At 40.7% G+C, this 20,237-nt stretch overlaps 1 protein-coding gene across 2 annotated transcripts in view; it reads left to right on the top strand.

Moving 5' to 3' along the window:
- The window catches only part of DOCK8 (dedicator of cytokinesis 8), a 229,109-nt gene that overhangs the window by 126,103 nt on the left and 82,769 nt on the right, over window positions 1-20,237 (top strand). For both annotated transcript variants that reach the window (XM_082403613.1, XM_082403614.1), the window contains 6 exons: window positions 10,188-10,305; window positions 11,752-11,822; window positions 12,900-13,038; window positions 13,656-13,757; window positions 16,704-16,799; window positions 17,492-17,726. In XM_082403613.1, coding sequence (XP_082259739.1) covers window positions 10,188-10,305; window positions 11,752-11,822; window positions 12,900-13,038; window positions 13,656-13,757; window positions 16,704-16,799; window positions 17,492-17,726 — 761 coding nt within the window. The remainder of the gene's footprint in view (window positions 1-10,187; window positions 10,306-11,751; window positions 11,823-12,899; window positions 13,039-13,655; window positions 13,758-16,703; window positions 16,800-17,491; window positions 17,727-20,237) is intronic.

Below are 20,237 nucleotides of genomic sequence, written 5' to 3'. Positions count from 1 at the left end.
CCCATTTCCGTTTTTCACTGATTCCTTTGTGAGTTTGTGATTTGATCTAACCTAAAGTGTTAGAAATAGGAATAAACACAAATAATGGCATGAGACCATGGAATGACAAGACAGGAGGTAGCAAATATTTTATTTTTATGCATTTATTTATAAGCATTCCCATTCTAAAAAAAAGTATGTGAGGCAGCTTATGGAGATTGTATAACAAGGAATAAAATTTCTGGGTGAAAGGAAAATAAGGAGAAGGAAATCGGTATAAATCTGGGTAAGGTTAAGGTCCTCTACACTTTCATAAAAAGTCAGCTGCAAATTTGACTTTGAGCTTCCTAGCAGCCAAAAACAAAAAACAAAAACAAAACAAAACAAAAAACCCCCTGAACTACAGGATTCATACATCTGTCAAATTAAAAAACAGACCAGTTCCCTTGGATCAGTGCTTGTCAAACTGGAATGTGCATTTGAATCACCTGGGGTATTGTTTTTTGTTTTTGTTTTTGTTTTTCTTTTTTCAATTAGCTTCCTCAGTTTTATTTTTTTAACATCTTTATTGGAGTATAATTGCTTTACAATGGTGTACTAGTTTCTGCTTTATAACAAAGTGAATCAGCTATACATATACATATATCCCCATATCCTCTCCCTCTTGTGTCTCCCTCCCACCCTCCCTATCCCACCCCTCTAGGTGGTCACAAAGCACAGAGCTGATCTCCATGTGCTATGCGGTTGCTTCCCAGTAGCTATCTATTTTACGTTTGGTAGTGTATATATATCCATGCCACTCTCTCACTTTGTCACAGCTTACCCTTCCCCCTCCCCATATCCTCAAGTTCATTCTCTAGTAGGTCTGTGTCTTTATTCCCGTCTTGCCACTAGGTTCTTCATGACTTTTTTTTTTCCTTAGATTCCATATATATGCATTAGCATACTGTATTTGTTTTTCTCTTTCTGACTTACTTCACTCTGTATGACAGACTCTGACTCCATCCACCTCACTACAAATAACTCAATTTCGTTCCTTTTTATGGCTGAGTAATATTCCATTGTATATATGTGCCACATCTTCTTTATCCAGTCATCCGATGATGGACACTTAGGTTGCTTCCATGTCCTGTCTATTGTAAATAGAGCTGCAATGAACATTGTGGTACATGATTCTTTCTGAATTATGGTTTATTGTTAGAACACACGCTCTGATTCAGCAGGTCTGCGACGCATCCTAACTGGCTCCCAGGTGATGCTGATGCTGCTCCTCCCTGGATGCCCTTTGAGCAGCAAAGTCAGCTCATCCAGAAGCATTTACGAAGCATGATCCCACTTAAAATATATAGCCACTTTAGGCTTGCAGGTTTCCTATTTCCAGAATATACCAAATATTAAACTCTGAGATTTCTAACTTCATTTGCACTTGATGTATTTAAAACACCAAAACTTCTAACACTGAGGGACAGGACTCACTCTCATCTTCTCAGTTATTTTAAACTTTTTAAACTTTGTTATTTTAAACTTAAAAAAAAAAAAAACTCTTATAGTTTGCTTGGCGAAATATCCTTTAGCCCTTGAACAATTTAATAAAAGACCACATCATGATAAAGTTCTGGTGAGTCTGATTGTTGACCAAAGAAACTGTTTACTGTTCTTAGAAGCAGCAAAGGTTATGGGCAGTGGGTCTAGTATGAGTTTCAGGGCACCCGCATTTGAATTGCCCTGTGCCATTTGCCAGCTGTGTTACCTTGTGCAAGTTTTGCAACCTCTCTGTGCCTCAGTTTTATCATCTGCCTAATGAGGCTAAATAGTAGTACCTGTCATTGGTACTATTAGCTGTTATTAGAATGGTGCCTGCACATGCTAAAAAATAAATATTATTAGCTACTTTTACTATTACATTTAAAATAAATTTTCCTGGCAGTAAAATGTGACTGAAAAATAAAACCACCTCCTCAGCTTCTTACCTTGCAAAGGTACCTCAAAATGGTATCTCTAGATTTGCAATTTTCTTTGGAATGCTTGAGTAAAAGACATCAGATAACTATAAGATATTACTGTTATTTGAATTTCATTCTGCTCACATCGAAGTCTGTTGCTAAAAGGAAGTAAGAGCCACCAACCTTTTCGTGTAGTTTTTGAATGAGAGCATCCCGTTCTTACAATTGGTTTTGCTACATTTCTGCTTCAGCAAAGAGTTCATCAGTTCTTTGGCTTTGTCTTTGTAAAAAAGACTGGAGAGGGAAGGTTTTAAAACACAAGGAAAGAAAAAGAAATTACTTTGAAATTCCCAAAATAGTTAGGTTGAGAGTGTTTGTTTAGAAACCTGGAGAGCTTTTTATATAGAAAGCTGTTTCAATAGTGTTGTATCAGGAGAGGTGGGTACTAATTTACTACCCCATCTACTTCAATCCAGTGCCTATTGCTAGTGGCCTGCTATTAAACCAACATTTGCGTCTCTAGCTATAAGAAAACTAATAAAACAGAAAAACCAATTTCTCTGGTATTTTATTCTTCCCCTCTCCCATTTCAATAGCCAAGTTCCTTTTAAAACCTCCCTAAACCCAAAGTACCAGACCACATGTTAACGAAAACATATTAAGATGCACCCACTTCCTTATTAATTACATATACCCTATGTATATAGTTTTATAGCAATCTGCAAAGTAGGGGGGAAATTTTTTCACCTGTAGATTAAACTCAATAGAGTGACTGTTGACTAATTGACCAAATGTCGCATTTGGTAAGCATTTAATTTAAAATTCATTAATTTTGATTTTGAGGTTTTACTTTTCATATTTTGGAGCTAATCATTTTTGAAGGTCTCAGGCGTTTTTTTTGGAATCCTGAGACGTTCATAGATCTTGGTCTCTGTGCCTGTCATCCTGAGAGAAAGAAACAGCCCTGCCTGTAACCCAGGCCCGGCTCAGGGTGGGAAATCATCAAACGCTTGTGAACTTGTAAGGAAATGGATTTCAGTGACTAGATGAAACTGAAGGAGTGCCCCCGCAAAAAGAGCATTTTGCCTTTCTGAGAGGCCATGGGAGAGAGAAAAAGATGGTAGAGGCTGTATCAGAAAAACAGAAAGAAAGAAACTGAGGGACACTGAAAGAGAGGCAGAGACACACACACACACGGATTAAAGACAGGGGGTGGGTGAGAGAGAGGGAGAGAGAGAGAGAGAGAGAGAGCGCGCCACCAAGAGATATACGAGAGACATAGATAAATTGAAAGATGGAGAGAGAAACCCAGAGAAATTGATCCATTCTTTAAGTAAAATGTTTTAAGATCTCACAGTCCTGCAGTGTTTAAAGTTGCATTATAAAGTCCACTCAGCTGTTTTACAATTTTGATAGGAAGAGAATCTTCATTTGTGTCATATTTTGCAGTTTACTAAGCACTTTTGGAGTATCATTGCATTTGAGACTTAACTCCAACCTTTCTATTACAGGTGAGGAAATGGACTTGTCCACCTTCTATTTGTAGAACATTTTGCAGTTTTTTAAAGGACGTTCTCACCCAATATCTTACCTGGCGAGGGTCACTAATCATAGGTCTCCATACAAGCCCATCTCCCCTGGTATAAAAGAAGCTTAGGTTACAGGCATTACTGATACTCAAAAGACAGTGAAGATAACCCAGGCCACAAAACCTGCAATTATTTTTTTTTCTCCTTTTTTTCTTTTTAAAAAACATGTATTTGATATTATTACTTTGTTACAGGTTCTATAGTGAAATAACAGAAAGAAAATCAAAATTGACACCAATTCCTCTCAAAATCACATTACCTTTTTCATTTCCCCAGATCATCTTTTAGCCCTTATCCTTTATGCATATTCAGCTTCTGAATATTTACAGCCCTTTCCTACAGAATGTTTTATATTCTAAATTTTCACTCCACATTATGCAGTGAGTATAAGTCATTTAACTCACTTCAGTCTCACTTTCAAAGAGATACATAAGTAGCACCAAGGATCGTCTGACCTGAACAGCTACAGTTAATCCTTTGGCTCTCTTTGGGATTTCCAAGGCCCTGTAATATTCTCAGAGTATGGAAGGCTAGGCTTCTGGCTCTATGGCGTGACTGAGTGGTTCTCTATGTACTCCTTGGCAGGTGTGGTAGTGAGTGGCACAAATATGTTTTTATTCAAAACATGGTTTAGGTTGGCATTATCAGCTACAGAAGATACGTAAGTATTTGCATCCCAAAGGATTAATCTGTACCACTACTCTTTTTAACCAGGCTTTTGCACAGGAGAAATAAGCCCAACTTGATGCATCTTACCCTTGTGGCTTATTTTCCAATCTGTTAAAATCATGGTTAACTCAAATTATCAATAACGATCTACTCACCATGATGGCACCCATCACCCTAGTCAAAGAGAGCCCACCTGCCTTGAATAACACAGCTTCCCGCAGCTTCTGCTCTAGCGATTTCAGCTTCTCGTTGAATTTCTCCCTGGGCTTCATCCCTGCAACCAGCCAGTGGAGGCCTTCTGTCCTCTTGTCGGGCTGGGGCTGCTCAGCTCTCCTCTCAAGGCCTCCTTTCATCCTCTCCTGCTGGCTGAGTTGTGTTAGAAGCTCAGCTAAAGAGGTGTTCAGAGCATACAGTTGTTTAATCAGGTGGCCAGGATGCTTTTTGCTCTAGCTTACTTGCTCCTTGAGCTCCACTCCGAGCTGGAGAAGCCTCTGGGGGAGAACACTGAACCTATGACAGGGCAGCTTTTTTTTTTTTTTGGTCAGCAATGTTTTTATTAATGTGTATACTCACACTTCTTTTAAATTGAAGTATAGTTGATTTACAATATCGTGTTAGTTTCAGGTGTACAGCAATTCAGTTATACCTACACATATATATGTATATATATTATATATATAATATATATACCTATAAGGGAAGATAATCTGAAATGTATATATACATAATATATATTATATATAATATATATTATATATATAGTAGTGTGTATATGTTAATCCCAACCTCCTAATTTATCCCTCCCCCCAATCCCCCTTTCCTCTTTAGTAACCATAAGTTTGTTTTCTAGGTCTGTGAGTCTCTTTCTGTTTTGGAAATAAGTTCATTTGTATCTTTTTTTTTTTTTTAGATTGCACATATAAGCGGTATCATGATATTTATCTTTGTCTAGCTTACTTCACTTAGTATGATAATGTCTAGGTCCATCCATGTTGCTTCAAATGGCATTATTTCATTCTTTTTTTATGGCAGAGTAGTATTCCATTCCATACATACATATATATGTATATAATATATATACCCCACATTTTTATCCATTCATCTGTCGATGGACATTTAGGTTGCTTCCATGTCTTGGCTATTGTAAGTAGTGCTGCATTGAACATTGGGGTGCATTTATCTTTTTGAATTATGGTTTTCTCCAGATACTTGCCCAGGAGTGGGATTGCAGGATCATATGATAGCTCCCTTTTTAGATTTTTAAAGAACTTCCATGGTGTTCTCTACAGTGGCTGTACCAATTTACATTCCTACTAACAGTATAGGAGGGTTCCTTTTTCTCCACACCCCTTCCAGCATTTGTTATTTGTAAATTTTTGATGATGACCATTCTGACCGGGGTGAGGTGATACCTCATTGTAGTTTTGATTTGCATTTCCCTAATGATTAGCGACTTGGAGCATCTTTTCATAGGCCTATTGGCCATCTGTATGTCTTCTTTGGAGAAGTGTCTATTTAGATCTTCTGCCCATTTTTTGATTGGGTTGTTGTTTTTTGTGATGTTGAGTTGTATGAGCTGTTTGTATATTTTGGAGATAATTCCCTTATCAGTTGTATTGTTTGCAAAGATTTTCTTCCATTCCGTAGGTTGTCTTTCTGTTTTGTAGGGCAGCTTTTCTCTTTGTTTCCTTGCACTGGATAAAGAATAGTGTAAAGTGAGGAGAAGCCAAGCTGATGTTTTTGGCATTACGGCTGTGAAAGATTTCAAGGTCCCTTGAGTTAACCTGTTTGCAGCAAAAGAAATAGAGGATAGTCCCAAAACAGTAAAGAGCGGAGAGAGCTTGGTCAACAATTGGATCTAATAATGACCAAATTCTACAAGTTAACCTCTAACTTCCTGGAGCTGCTCAATCCCAGCAGTTTGAAAATAAGTTGAGGGGTTGTTGCTGAGTCAGTGGAAAGAATTTAAAATTTCTAAAATAGTTTATAATCAAGAGAAGCCATCTGAAGTGGCTTTGGAAAGAAAATTGTTGATGAATACCAAATGTCCTGTTCTATGTTGTGATGCATATGACTGAAGAGAAGCATTTTTGCCTGTATTTGGGGAAAGATGAGATTATACTAAATGATCTGCACTTACACTGGACCTCCACTTACACTGGAGAAACTTTCAAAATAACTTTGCTTTAACAAAGGATTCCTGTTTCAGTTACGGGTGAGCTTCTCAAAAATCATTAGATAATATAATTCTTAGGATTTTTCTCTAGCTAATATGACACTTAATTTACCATATATAAATGTATGAGGCTGTTTATCAGTTTGTTGATCATTACTCTTATCTGGTTGAGGCTCTGTGTATCACTGACCCTGCCGGTAGATCTTCCCTTCCAAGAGAAAACACTATTATTTTCTTATATTCATTTCTTAAAAATCATACAGATTTAACAAAACATATCACTTGGCATTCTTGCCTGTAAGAACTATGATGATCCTTGGGAAATGCATCTTCTTAAAAAAATTCTTAAGCAAAGTCATTTAATGTCTCTGGGAGTCGGCTTGTAGCCTGCAAAAAGGGATGTTGTACTAAATTCTCTTGATGTTTCCTTCCTGCTCTGTACTCTGTGGAAAGTGCATTCAGTACAGGCAGAACACTGTATGCCCGTGGTGATGATGTTTGAATATAAGGGGTCAGCAAACCCTTTGGAAGCCGTGTGCAAAATTGCTGACCGGTGTTGGGGGATGTGTGGGATAGGTAGGTGGTGCCCCTGTGTTGGGATGTAGGAGAGGAGTGTGATGACAGCTGACTTGCTTATCCATTCTGGCAGGGCTACTACCATTGTGATCTACACAGACCCTTTCATCTAGCTACTTCAAAGCATTTTTACAAACTCTTGCTCGTTATTTCTTCAAGCACAGCATAAAGAAAGGTTGATTGGTGTCTTTTCAATTAACTCAAAGATGAAGAAACTGAACTATATAGAACTAAAAGGGATTCTCCCAGAAGTATACTGCATTGCAGAGGGGCAAGACAGAGAAAGTGTTCATCCCAGCTTCGTAACTGACAAAAAAGGAAAAAGTCTTAGTGCTTATTTTTGGAGACTGTATACATTAATGGCACCCTCATAATATGGAAGATCATGCAGCCATTATACTCCCCTCTCTGCATGCAGCCTCTCTCATGCAGAGAGGGGAGTATACCCCACACAGATCCCCGCATCCCAACCGTGAACTGCCTTCTGCCATTGTTACTACATCCATGGCCTCTCCTGACAGCATCTGAGGTTCAACTCTATCTGCCTGCATTGAGGTTGGGGTCCCTCAGTGTGACAGAGAAAGATTTGGAAAGCGGCACTGAGACATCCATGTTGTAGAGTCAGAACAGCACTGAACTGGACGCTGTGCCCAACTGGTGGCTAATTCACGGAATGAACTGTTACTTCAGCTCTCAGGGCCTCAGTTTCTCATCTGCATGACCATCAGATGCAGGTCCACTAGCCCATTCGTTGGGACTTGTCCAGGGTTGTGGTTATTAGTGTTGTCACTCTTGATATTGTTGTAGCAAGGAAGATCCATGGGGTAGATTCATGGATTTATGCAAATACTGGTCCAGAAAGACCATTTGCCTACACGCACGCACATACACACATGCACACACACAGGATGGAGGATCATTCTGGTTATGACGATGCAGAGGTTAGAGTTAGTCAGCCTGGTCTTTCCCTTTTGGTTTTTCAGTTCCTGACTACCCCAGACTTCATAAATCAGACTTTAAAATTTTTCTTCTCCTACCTTGTACTTGAGTATTGACTTTACCCTTTTCCAATGGAACAAACCTTACATGTGAGTATGAACCCAGTAGGTGGCACTGACTACATCTATTAAAGATAGGAAATTTGCCAGGTGTACTTGTATAGATCCATAATGCAAAATTCACATGTATAGCTCAGTGGTTCTCAGATGGGGGTGACTTTGCCCCACCTGGGGATATCTGGCAATATCTGGGGGCATTTTTAGTTGTCACAACTGAGTAGAGGGGAGATACTACTAACATCTAGTGGGTAGAGGCCAGGGATGCTGCTGAACATCCTACAATGCACAGGACAGCCCCTCAACAAAGAATTGTCCGGTCCAAAATGTCAGTAGTGCTGAGGCTGAAACCCTGGTAGCAGTTAATATGCAAATCCTTGTAAAGTATTATGAGAGCCTATATTCACAGAGGGAAAATCTGGTCACCTGGCCCTCCTTCTTGGTCACTGCTCTCCTGGTGTCTAGTTGACACAAAGGCTGTTTTGTCATCTTGAAGCCTTTGGGGCAAGAATGTGTCCATTTGGGGAGGATGTGTTACCTAGGAGTTAGAATAGTGGACCAAGGGTGAGGAAGACAAGACATTTTCCCAGAGAACATGACACAGTTGAGTCAGCCTTTGGTGTACTGTTGACACTCAACTGCTAATAAGATCCAGAGAATTAAGGCAAGCTTGCCTCTGAGACATGTCATGAATAACATAGTCTGAAAAGGCCATTGTTATTCTTTTATTTAATGGCAGTCTTATCTGAGGGGATATAGCTTAGATAAGGTTAAGAGCATGGCTCTGGAACCAGAGTGCCTGACTTTAATTCTTGATTACCATTCACTAACTGTATGTCATTTTTTCCCTCATTTGTGATGTGGGGATGATGCCATCAAAATAGTATCTACCTATAGAATAATTATGAGAATTAAACAAACTAATAAATATGAAGTATTTGAAACATTGCCCAACTTAGGATAAGTACCTTATAAATATTAGTATCACTATTGTTTCTTTAAGTCAGGAATATGATTGAAAGTATATACATTCATTCTTTTATTCAACAAGTATTTTTTTTAGCACCTACTATGTCCCAGGCACTGTTCTAGCTGCTGAAGATACATCAGTGAATCAAAAACATCAGATAAAAATCCCTGCCTTCATGGAGCTTACCTTTTAGTGGATTATAGTAGTAATATTGCAAACAGAAAGAAAAAATATACAAAATTATAGTCAGCCTGGTACTTGTCCTATAGTTTTTGAATGGATGGATGTATTATTCATAGTTTTGTATTATGTTACGTAGCTAATTGGGCTTGGAAGTTTGAACTGTCATCTTATGTAAGAAAAGAAAGGGACTTCCCTGGTGGTACAGTGGTAAAGAATCCGCCTTCCAATGCAGGGGACGCAGGTTCGATCCCTGGTCGGGGAACTAAGATCCCACATGACGTGGGACACAGCCCGCGTGACACAACTACTGAGCCCGTGCACCTCAACTAGAGAGAGAAAATCCGCACGCCACAACTAGAGAGAAGCCCATGTGCCGCAACGAAGAGCTGGCACGTCACAACAAAAGATCCCGCATGCCACAACTAAGACCCAAGGCAGCCAAAAAAAGAAAGTTAAACCAATACAGAAAGTCATGCCAATAAAAAATGGAAACTACTGGGACTTCCCTGGTGGTCCACTGGTTAAGACTCTGCACTCCCACCGCAGGGGGCGCAGGTTCGATCCCTGGTCGGGGAACTAAGATCCTGCATGCCGCGCAGAGTGGCCAAACTAAGATTAAAAAAAAAAAAAATTGAACTACTACATAACATTAGAAAGGAGAAGGAGGAGAACTGAAATTAGGCCATTGTCTATGGCCATGAGTTTTGTTTAAAATGAACTGAACGTTTTGCCTTCTTAACTTTGTATCAGACATATAGTTACCTCTAGGCAGATTTGCACATTCCAAGACATTCCAAGACTTTCTCAGCTGCAGCAGGCACCTCTGTCTGTGTAGCAAAACAGAGAACAATGTTGGTTATTATCAGATCACTGCAGCTGAAGAGGAAGAATCAACAGTAACTCACTCTCCGAAAGTAATTCACTTCTGAAAGCAAAAACTCCTTCAGAACAATCATCTCATGAGCGCAGGCTTTAGCATTCCCTGAAGAACTTGGTTAAAAGAAACTCTAGACCTTACTGATTGGTTCCTCATCTTTTGTTTTCCAGAAACCTTCTCTATGTCTACCCACAGAGGCTGAACTTTGCTAACAAACTAGCATCTGCCCGGAACATCACAATCAAGATCCAGTTTATGTGTGGAGAGGATGTCAGCAATGCTATGCCGGTAATGAGGGAAATCAACATTTGCCTCGAACCAGGGTGGGCTGAACTTCCCTTGCTGGTTCACACAGACAAAATCAAGGGCTGATCAGCGTAGCGTGTGCGTTGATTCAGGCCAGTACCACTGATGATGTGCAGGGGCCTTTGTGGCTGGTCCAGTATTGCTCCCAGGATACTGATGGGGAAGCAGGGTCAGCCTAAATCAAAAGTCTCTTTCCCAACTTATTCCACAGTGAGCTGTGAAATTTAGAAATGCAGATCATTTTAGAAGACTGAAAAATATCATGAATTCTTTCCATGCCACCCTAACAGCATAAGAAGTAGAAAGACAGGCCCAAGGTGTCAGCCATGCTTGCCGTACTTTCAGATGTGCACTGCGGTACACATCTACCTAAACCCCAGTCCACACCTAGAGATAAATATAATAGAAAGTACTGCCTAGTAATAATAAACATACACCATCTCAACACCTTCTAGGAATGGATCTTCATCCTGAGGTAAAATGTAAATCAAATAGTAAATACATAATGCAGTGTTCCCTAAGGAACCCAAAATGCCAGAATTTGTATTTTTTTAACCATCTGCCAACAAACGAGATGGTGGTTAGCTATTACTATTTTATTTAAGCTGTAGAATTCAGATAATATACCTTTCTACTGAAGTCACATTTTTCCAGTGCTTCCATTCTTCAAATATCCACTTTTTTTAAAAAACCATCTTTTTAATGTCCCACCTACCTTCCCAATGCAAGGTAACCTTTTGCAATGGTTGTGGGAAAGAAGTCCTAGAGGAAGACTCTCCTGGTTCTCCCCACTCTCGCCCCTGGCAAATCCATCAGGGCTGCCAGGTACAGCTGTGCAGATCCTGGTGGTAGCCAAGGTACCCAGCCAGGGATGAGTGGGGGCCAAACTCCAGCCTGTTCACCACTCACCAAGCCCTGGGACCTGGCATGGGCATTAGTGCATCTAGTAGGAAGGGCTCTTTTTTTATTTACCCAAAGGTGAGTCCACTTGTGAAGTCATGTGCCTTTAGGGCTGACCCAGGCCCAAAGAGGTGTCTTTTTCTAAATACCATAAACGTGTGGCCAGTGATGGTCCTGATGACCCAAGTGACCAGGCAAAAGAGCCTCGACCAGGGATCTCTCACGGAGGGCAAAACTCTGTAACGTTGCCCTGTAGTATAGACCTCTAGGTGAAGAGGCAGATGGAGAGAGCACTGGTTTTCTAGTCTCACAAGCCTATGGCCCTTGGTCACTGATGTAGCCACTGGGGTCTCAGTTTACCCTTCATAACCAGTTCTTCTGCATCAGTTGGGCCACTTGTAGAACTCAACACTCTTAATTTACAAAATGCAGCTCTATGAGACCAGAACCTCCTACTGGGCTGATGATCGTTGATTTGATTTAACCAAATATCACCGTTAATTTGGCCCTTTTTATACTGGTGAACAGGTCATCTTTGGAAGATCCAATGGGCCTGAATTTCTGCAGGAAGTTTACACGGCTGTTACATACCACAACAAGTAAGTATATTTCAGAGTTCAAAACATATGCCAAGATTGTTTTATTATCTCCTGGCTTTTCTGAATCCCCTAGGTGATTCCTCGTACCAGTATTTATAATTCAGGGACTAAGGGACAGAGGAAATCCATGCCAGTTCCCTGGTTCTATGTTGGAGAACCACAATTTTTGCCATTAACTGTGATTGGGAGAAGAACATATCTTCAAGAACCTAATATTGTTTTGAGTTTTCTGGAGCCTTCTACTCTAGTGTGATATAGAGAGGTCTTATGGTGTTCCATAAAGAAATAAATTTCTTGCCTTGCTTTGAGATACTGGAGGGGCCAGAAACAAAATCCAGCCCTCCTTGGTCTGTCTCTTTGTCTTCTATCCATACCTGCACCACTACCTACTTTAAGAAGATTTAAGTTGACCAAAGGAGAAATGAAACACTCATTTTTATGTGGGTAAATTGAGTCAGAGAATAACGTCTAAACTGTTATTCACATTTCCAGGTAGGACATCTGTATAGGGTCAGACAAACTTGGGTTTGATCCCAGCCTGATAACCTTGGCCCATTTAAGTATTGAATACTTCTCTGAACCCACCCTCTTGGACTGGAATGAGGATTAAATGAGTAATGTATGTGAAGCCCTTAGTAAACTGCCTGGGACGTCATAATTCAGTAAAATCAGATTCCCTTTCCTTCCTGCATCCTTCATTTGTTTCCCCCAAATCCTTTGATGAGTGCCGGCTGAGCACCAGTCCCTGTTCTTGGGGTAGAGATAGAAAAGGAGGTCACAGCAAGACTCCAAACCTCATCCTCTGTCCAAATTAAGTTGTTGCATTTTTGCATTGTGTGCAGGGATTTTTTTTTCTGGCAAAGCTTTTCATTTGTGAGCAGCCTTATGTAAGTGAAGTGTATCCAGTGACATAAGCTTGGTCTCAGGACTTTAAGCTTAGGAGGAGACTGATGTAAAATGAAAAGTAAAACACCAAGCAGGCGAATTCTGAGGGGCAAAGGGTCTGTGGCAATTTATAGTCAGAGAAGCCATCGTTCTTGCTAAAAGTTATTTGTGTATAATATGCTTTTGAAACAGGTCTCCTGACTTCTACGAAGAAGTGAAAATTAAGCTCCCTGCTAAGCTCACAGTAAATCACCACCTCCTGTTCACCTTCTACCATATCAGCTGTCAGCAGAAGCAAGGAAACTCGGTAGAAAGTCTCCTGGGATATTCAGTGAGTTGTTTTCAACTTGCAGATTCACTCTGCAGTTGTTGGTGCATCCAAGGTTCCTGCAGAGATAAACAACTAAATTCTATTCACTTGCTTTTTTCCTGTCAGAAGTAGCAAAATGTGCCAAACCAGATTACAGCAAAGAGCAGACATGACTTGACTTAGCAAATGACAATTTCAGGAATGAAAGGTAGTGGGTGAGAGATATTGAAAGAATACTCATTTGTAGAAAAAGCATTACAGTGTCCATTATTTCCAAATTTTATATATATGCTTCACATATAAAAATAGCTCTTTTTTCCCCAAGGGGAAAAAGTTATTTCTTTAAAATATATAAAAGGTAAAATAAACATTGGTGTTTTCCAGATATACACACACATTGGCTATAAAGAAAAATGCTACTACTTTGGCTCTGAAAGCAGTGAATCATTGATATTACCGTCTCAGGAGCTCTCAGGGAATTTAAAATCTAAAGAACTTGACAGAAATTACTGCCCAAAAGAGCTCTGGTCAATATCTAATCATCATTCAGTTGCATTTGATTTTTGTGAGCTAGATAAATTGCCAGAATTATATGCTGTAATAAATAACCATTTTATTCTTTACATCATCTATTTCAGTGGCTGCCAATTCTCTTAAATGAACGTCTTCAAACTGGCTCCTACTGTCTCCCAGTTGCCTTGGAAAAGCTGCCACCCAACTACTCTATGCATTCTGCAGAGGTAACCAGCAGGCTGGCCATCACCTGTTTCCTGTCCAGCCATGGTCTTGGACCACCTTTCCAGACCCGCTTCCCATTCCTTTATACATGACCAAGGATGCTCAGCATGTTTTGGGGAGCAGTCATCTGTCAGCACAGGGTGTTTTCTGAGAGCACGTGGTTCTGATAGGATGGGAGAAATAACTGGTTTTAAGACCTCATTCATTTAGATTATCACCAATTCAGAATGTTTGGTAAATACAACCCATACCCAGGCAGCATTACCTTGTATTATCTATAACAAAGGGGTTTACAGAATGGGGTATTTTAAAAAGGAAGGCAAATAGAGCTCACCTGTGATAACAACTGCTCTCACCTCCCATCCTTACAAAAGGTTCCCATGCCAGATTCCATTGGTTTCTCCTCTGGGTCAATTGTCACAGTCTCCAGGTGGATATTGGGGCTTTTATTCCTCTAAAGAGCCCAACGTCAATACTCTTTCTCTCCTCCCATTTCCTGTCCCACCTTTTTGCCCATACATTCTGCTGCAGTCCACCAGTTTAAAGGGAGCCCAGTGAAGCCTCCGTTCTGATTGCACCAGCAGCAGCTCTCATGCTTCTCAGTCTGGTTGGTGTAGGTTTACATCAATAAGATTTATTTTAAGCAAATACCAGACATCATATCATTTCATTTATAAATAGTTCAGTGTTTTATCTGAAAAGATAAGGGCTCCTTTTTTAACCATCACAATACCATTGTCACACCTTAAACATTAATAATAGTTCCTTAATATCTTCATTTATCCAGTGATCAAATTTCCAATTATCTCATTAATGTCATTTTTTTTTTTACAGTTGTTTGTTGCGTATCAGGATCCAAATAAGCTCCATACATTGCTATTGCTTGACATGTCTTTTAAGGCTCTTAATCTACAGGTCCCCCGTCATCTCTTTTGTTTTCCTTGCATATTTCAAGTTGAATTTCCCAGGAATTTGAATTTTGTTCCAAATTTTATAGTCAACTTTCTTTCCTACTCTGACTACCCACCCCCACTCCCCAGGCTATTCCATTTTCTATTTCCTTTTTTTTTTTTTTTCCCCTGGAGAGAGAAGCTTCCTTTGCCCTGGGCCACAGGCATATGCCTGAATTTAGATCAAAACTATTCTCCTCAAAACCACCTAAATGGTTTTGTGAGTATGTTCACAGATACTCCCTGATTACTTTTTATGATTTGGACACACAGCCCCTTGCTGAAGCCCTCAAAACCACCTTTTCAACATCAAGCTGCACATTCTAATTTCCTAGAACACCCAATTATCTTCTTAATGCTGCCAAACAAACCTGGCTTTGGAGACAAATAAATCTTGATCCAAAATCCAGATTCTGCCATGCCCTAGCCGTGTGAACATGGGTGAATTGCTTACCCTCTCTGAGTCTCAAAGATGAAACCTAGCCCAGACCTGCCTACAAGGTTGCTGTGAACATTGAATGAGATAATACATATCAAGCAACAAACTCGATGCTTAAGTAAATATTAGTTCCTTTTTCTTACTTGCCCTAAGCTATCTTTATCAATATGCCCTCAGCTTCTCCTAATATTCTTTAGGCCTACCCTGTCCAATATAGTTGCCACTAGCCACATGAGGCAATTTAAAATGTGGCTAGTCCAAACTGAGATGTGCTATAAGTATAAAACACAAACTGGGTTTCGAAGACTTAGTAGCAGAAAAAAAAAAATGTAAAATATCTTATTCATAATTTTCTATATTGATTACATGTTGAAACAATAATCTTTAGGCTATATTGGGTTCAATGAAACATAGTATTAAAATTATTATCACATTAAAAAATTTTTAATGTGGCTACTAGAAAATTTTAAATGACATAGATGGCTCACATTATATTTTTAGTGGTCAGTGTTGCTTTAGATTACTGCAAACTCCAGTGACCCCACAGGTCGGACTCATTAATAATGAGTGCAAGGTCCTGGTGGAATTTGTTCACGCTGGAGACTGTCTTCCCACCTAAGGTCATAGCTACTCCTCTGCTCTGCACATTGGTGCCACGCTGGGATGCAAGACCAATGTCTTCATACCTTCAGATTCTCAAAATACGATAGAAAAGCAGGCTTTCATGTGAAGTTTTCTGACATTCAAATGTTTGGCAACTAATTCGACAGTTTCTAACACTGGGCCAAACAGCACCTGTCTGTGGGCTGGATCCAGCTTTGGGCCCCAGTTTGTAACTCTGTCTGAGATAGTTCCAAAGGTCCCCACCCCGTTCACACATCCTACCCTTGCAAGTACAGTATGCTTCCTTCCATTAAAATGCAAGAGACACAAAACCCACACTCACATGGCCAGGTCTGCCAAGGCCCTCCTTACTCAGCGCTGTAGGATGACAATTCTCTTGAGATTTTAAGGCAAGAAATGGTCTCTGAGGACTACAGGGCTATTGATATATAAATATTATAAAAGTCATTTTGAGTAATTAAAGCAGGAGCCTAGAAGGACGGCTACTTGGAAACATTTTGTTAAAAGGGAACAAAACTGTAGTCACTCAAAAGCATTAAAATTTCATGTCTTCTAAAGATATTCTACACTTTGTCCTGACATTCCTGATTAATGGAGAAATCATTAGGATATTACTTTATTTTAATTCCTAGAATCAAGGATTACCAGTGCTGGATGGAAGCTTAAATTAGATAGATAACTTGATTCAAACCCTTTCTTTCAGCATGAGAAAATGAAGGCCCAGAAAGTTTCATTGACCTGTCGAAGTGAAAATAATTAATTTGGTGTGAAACTGAACTTGAACCCAGGGCTCCTAACTCGAAGGCCAGTTATATTAGTTTTCCAGGGAGATTTATATTTGTATAACCCTGACATCTGCTGTCAAGTTGCTTTACTCTGCTTGTTAGTACTGAGAAAAGGGAATTGAATTGCTAATTTGTTTTCTTTTAACACAGAAAGTCCCTTTGCAGAATCCTCCCATTAAATGGGCTGAAGGACATAAGGGAGTATTCAATATTGAAGTGCAAGCTGTTTCTTCTGTTCACACCCAGGTAAGGAGTATCCAGGTCAAGTTTAAATCAGAACAGCAGGCTAATAATAAAGATGGGGTGCAGCAGAGAAACTTCTAAGGACAGTTCAATAAAAGATCAGTGAAAATCTTTGTGCCTGGATAAAACAACACCAAAAAACCCTTTTAGTTCTGTGTGGGGAATTGCAAGCCTGTTAGGTTTTATTTGTTGTTTTCATAGAAAGACCTTATAAAAATGTTGAAGCAGCTCGGCACCTGCACTGTTGGTTGAGAAGTTTCGTGGGGAGACTTCATTTAAACATTTTCCTGCTGTTGCTGTCTCATTTCCCTCTGTAATTCTGCCATTTCTCTTCCAGATTTTTTGTTGTTGTTGTTCTACTTTCCCTCCTTTTCCTGCCACTGTCTGAATTTTGCATCTGCTTAGACCCCCATCTCGACAGTGTGTTTGCCTGGTATCCTTGCTTCTGCTTACAGAACATGTCAGAGTCCAAATTAATTTTTCTTCAGCTAATAATTATTGAGAGGTTCTATTTTGTGCACAACACTCTACAAAGAAATTCATAACCTGGTCTGAAACATCCGTGTCTTAGAACTTCTGCTCTGAAACACTGGATAAGAGGTTTTGCCTAGAAGGAGCTATTTGATTGTGTTTATGAATCCACTGGTGAGCGTTGAGGGGATGAGACCCATGAGGCCTGCCATCTGCCTTCCCAGGACAACCACCTGGAGAAGTTCTTCACCCTCTGCCATTCCCTGGAAAGCCAGGTGACCTTCCCCATCCGCGTGCTGGACCAGAAGATCAGTGAAGCGGCTCTGGAGCATGAGCTGAAGCTCAGCATCATTTGCCTCAACTCCTCCCGCCTGGAGCCCCTTGTGCTCTTCCTGCACCTGGTGCTGGACAAGCTCTTCCAGCTGTTCGTGCAGCCCATGGTCATCGCTGGCCAGACAGGTAGGAGGCCTGGGCGCCTGGGAGGAGGCAGGCAGTGCCGTGTTTTATGAAACACGATTTTCCAGAAGTTTCAGGAGAAGGGCCAATGTGATCTTTCTGTTGAGGATGTGAGTCCAAGGGAAACCAAGTCCACTGCTATTTTTTTTTGTTTTTGGAGATTCCCTGGATGTTTAAAAAAAAGAAACATTAATATAGGATGCTTAAAATTATCGGGGTTTTTTTACATTAATGTGTTGAATGACTGAAGCCAATCCTTTAAATTCCATTCCTAGTAATTGATGGCTTTCTTTTACCTCTAAGATATTTTTTGTTGACTTGACCAACAAGGGAATCCAATGTTTTAAAGAAATAAGACAACCCATATTAAATGGAAGGAAAGGAACTGTCTAAATTGAAATTCAATGTGATCCCTTTTTTATTGAGATAAAATGCACATACCATAAAATTCACTAAAGTGTACAATTCAGTGGTTTTTAGTATATTCATGAGGTAATGCAACTGTCACTACTATCTAATTCCAGACCATTTTCGTCAGCCTCAAATGAAACCCCATACTCCTGAACAGTCACCCCATTCTCCACTCCCCTCGGCACGCAGCAAACGCCCATCTTAAATGCTTACTTTTAACAAATGAACACTAAATACAATGTGTAAGACTTCCTTTGGAAATAATGTCATGTAGGGCCTGGGTCCAGTGGTTCTTCCAACTCCTGCGGGGGTAGACTGGCTGCTGTAGGGCATCTTTGTTTGACACTATTTTCAGCTGAGCTTGTATTATTCTGTGCTCGCCAGCCCAGCAGATATCTTTGGGTACCATCCATGCTGCCAGTACTGTGCTTACAGTTGTAGGTTTTGCAATAATAATCAAGAGCATATTGAACCTCAGAGGACTTACAATAAAATATAGCAAAGATCAGCGGCACAGGACACAAGTCCTCAAATGGACACAGCTAAATACTGTTGGGGGAATGGTGAAGACATCCATCCGGGAGGATGGGGAAGGCCCCCCAGGAAGAAGACTGCAATTGAGATGGCTTTGAAGGGGGGTTCGAGGGAAAGAAGCCAAAATGGGGGCAGTGACTGGCAAAAGCAGAGAACCAGAGTGTCTGGATCAGAAAAAAAGTAGTTCAGAAAAAAGTGTCAAAAACCACTTTTCTGGGAGTGTCAGAAAAGAAGGAGATAACACTGTAGGGCCATGGAATATGAGTAAGTTGGTGGGGAGGGAGAAATGAACTTGTAGCCTAGGACACATGGGGGAGCTTTCAGAGCTAGGGAAGAGCGTGACCTCTGAATCCCTCAGTTTGCAGTGTATCCTGGGATGCGTCTTCTGTGGCTCCACAGATAAGCCATCCTACATTGTCGGCTAACTTTTCACACATGTAGCTGTTGCCTCTCCAGCTAGATTCCTGTGGAGTGGCCACCTATCTGTGCCCTCCCTGGATTTCCTTCTACACCCTCCACATATTTGGTGCACTGCTTTGTAGGCCCCAGCTATGGAATATAGACTTGTTCACTAGACGAAACATTCATTCATACGTTTTGAGCCAATATTTGGGACTCCAGGGTGTTGGGACAGGCAGCATAGGTGGAGGCACTTAGTCTCCAAGCATTTATTGAGAACTTATCTGTGTCAGGCACCATGGAAGGCATGGTGGGGAGAGAAGAAAGCATGAGAAATGCACTTTGCTTCCAGCCTATCAGAGAGACAGAATTTCCCATTGGAAACAGCCCAAGAACTTTGTGATTTGGTGTCACTAAAGCCCTGTACTGAGTGGTGTCAGAGGCTTCATTGAGGAGATGGGATGGTGCTTAGCATCGAAAGCTTAGTATGATTTTGTGGGTGGGAGCAAGGAGGGCTTTCTAGGTGAGGACAGCAGCACGAGCAATATTGCAGAAGTGAGAAGCAGACGTGTGATGGGGACAGTATAAAGATTGCCTTATTTTAAGGAAGTTGAATTTGAGCAGAAGAGGGTACCAGGTGGGATAAGTAGGGTGGAGCCAAACTGTGGAGGGTTTGGAGCTCCTCAACAAGAGAGTGTACATGGTGAAGCATTGTTTGTACAGGTCCAGGGACTGACATGATACACATACGTTTTTAGATTAATCTGTACACCAAGAATCTGTATTGTTCAACAGTCCATCTCAAACCATAGTGTGCGTAAGAATGACCTGGGCATCTTGTTAAAATGCAGATTCTGACTCAGTCGGTCCTGGGTGGGGCCTGAGATTCTGCATTTCTAATAAGATTCTAGGTGATACTGATGATGTCCGGACAGACCCCACTGAGTAGCACCAGTTTACAGCGTGGTTTAGAGAGGGGAGGATGTCTGGACGGGCTCGCATCTTTGTCCTGAAAAACCACAGTGCTGGCAGAAGGAGGAAATGTGAAGTCCTTTGCAGTAAGCAGAGCTGGCATGCTGGAGCTTACTAAAACCACTCACCCTGCCCCAGGGGCTTCAGCCTGGTTCAGCCAGTCAGTGGTCAGGACTCCTTGTCACTGCCCCAGAGAAT

This window comes from Balaenoptera borealis (assembly GCF_965194805.1).
Source record: "Balaenoptera borealis genome assembly, chromosome: 8".
NCBI classification, from domain to species: Eukaryota; Metazoa; Chordata; class Mammalia; order Artiodactyla; family Balaenopteridae; genus Balaenoptera; species Balaenoptera borealis.
The sequence above is the reverse complement of the archived record's forward strand: the minus strand, read 5'-3'. Positions and strand labels throughout refer to the sequence as shown.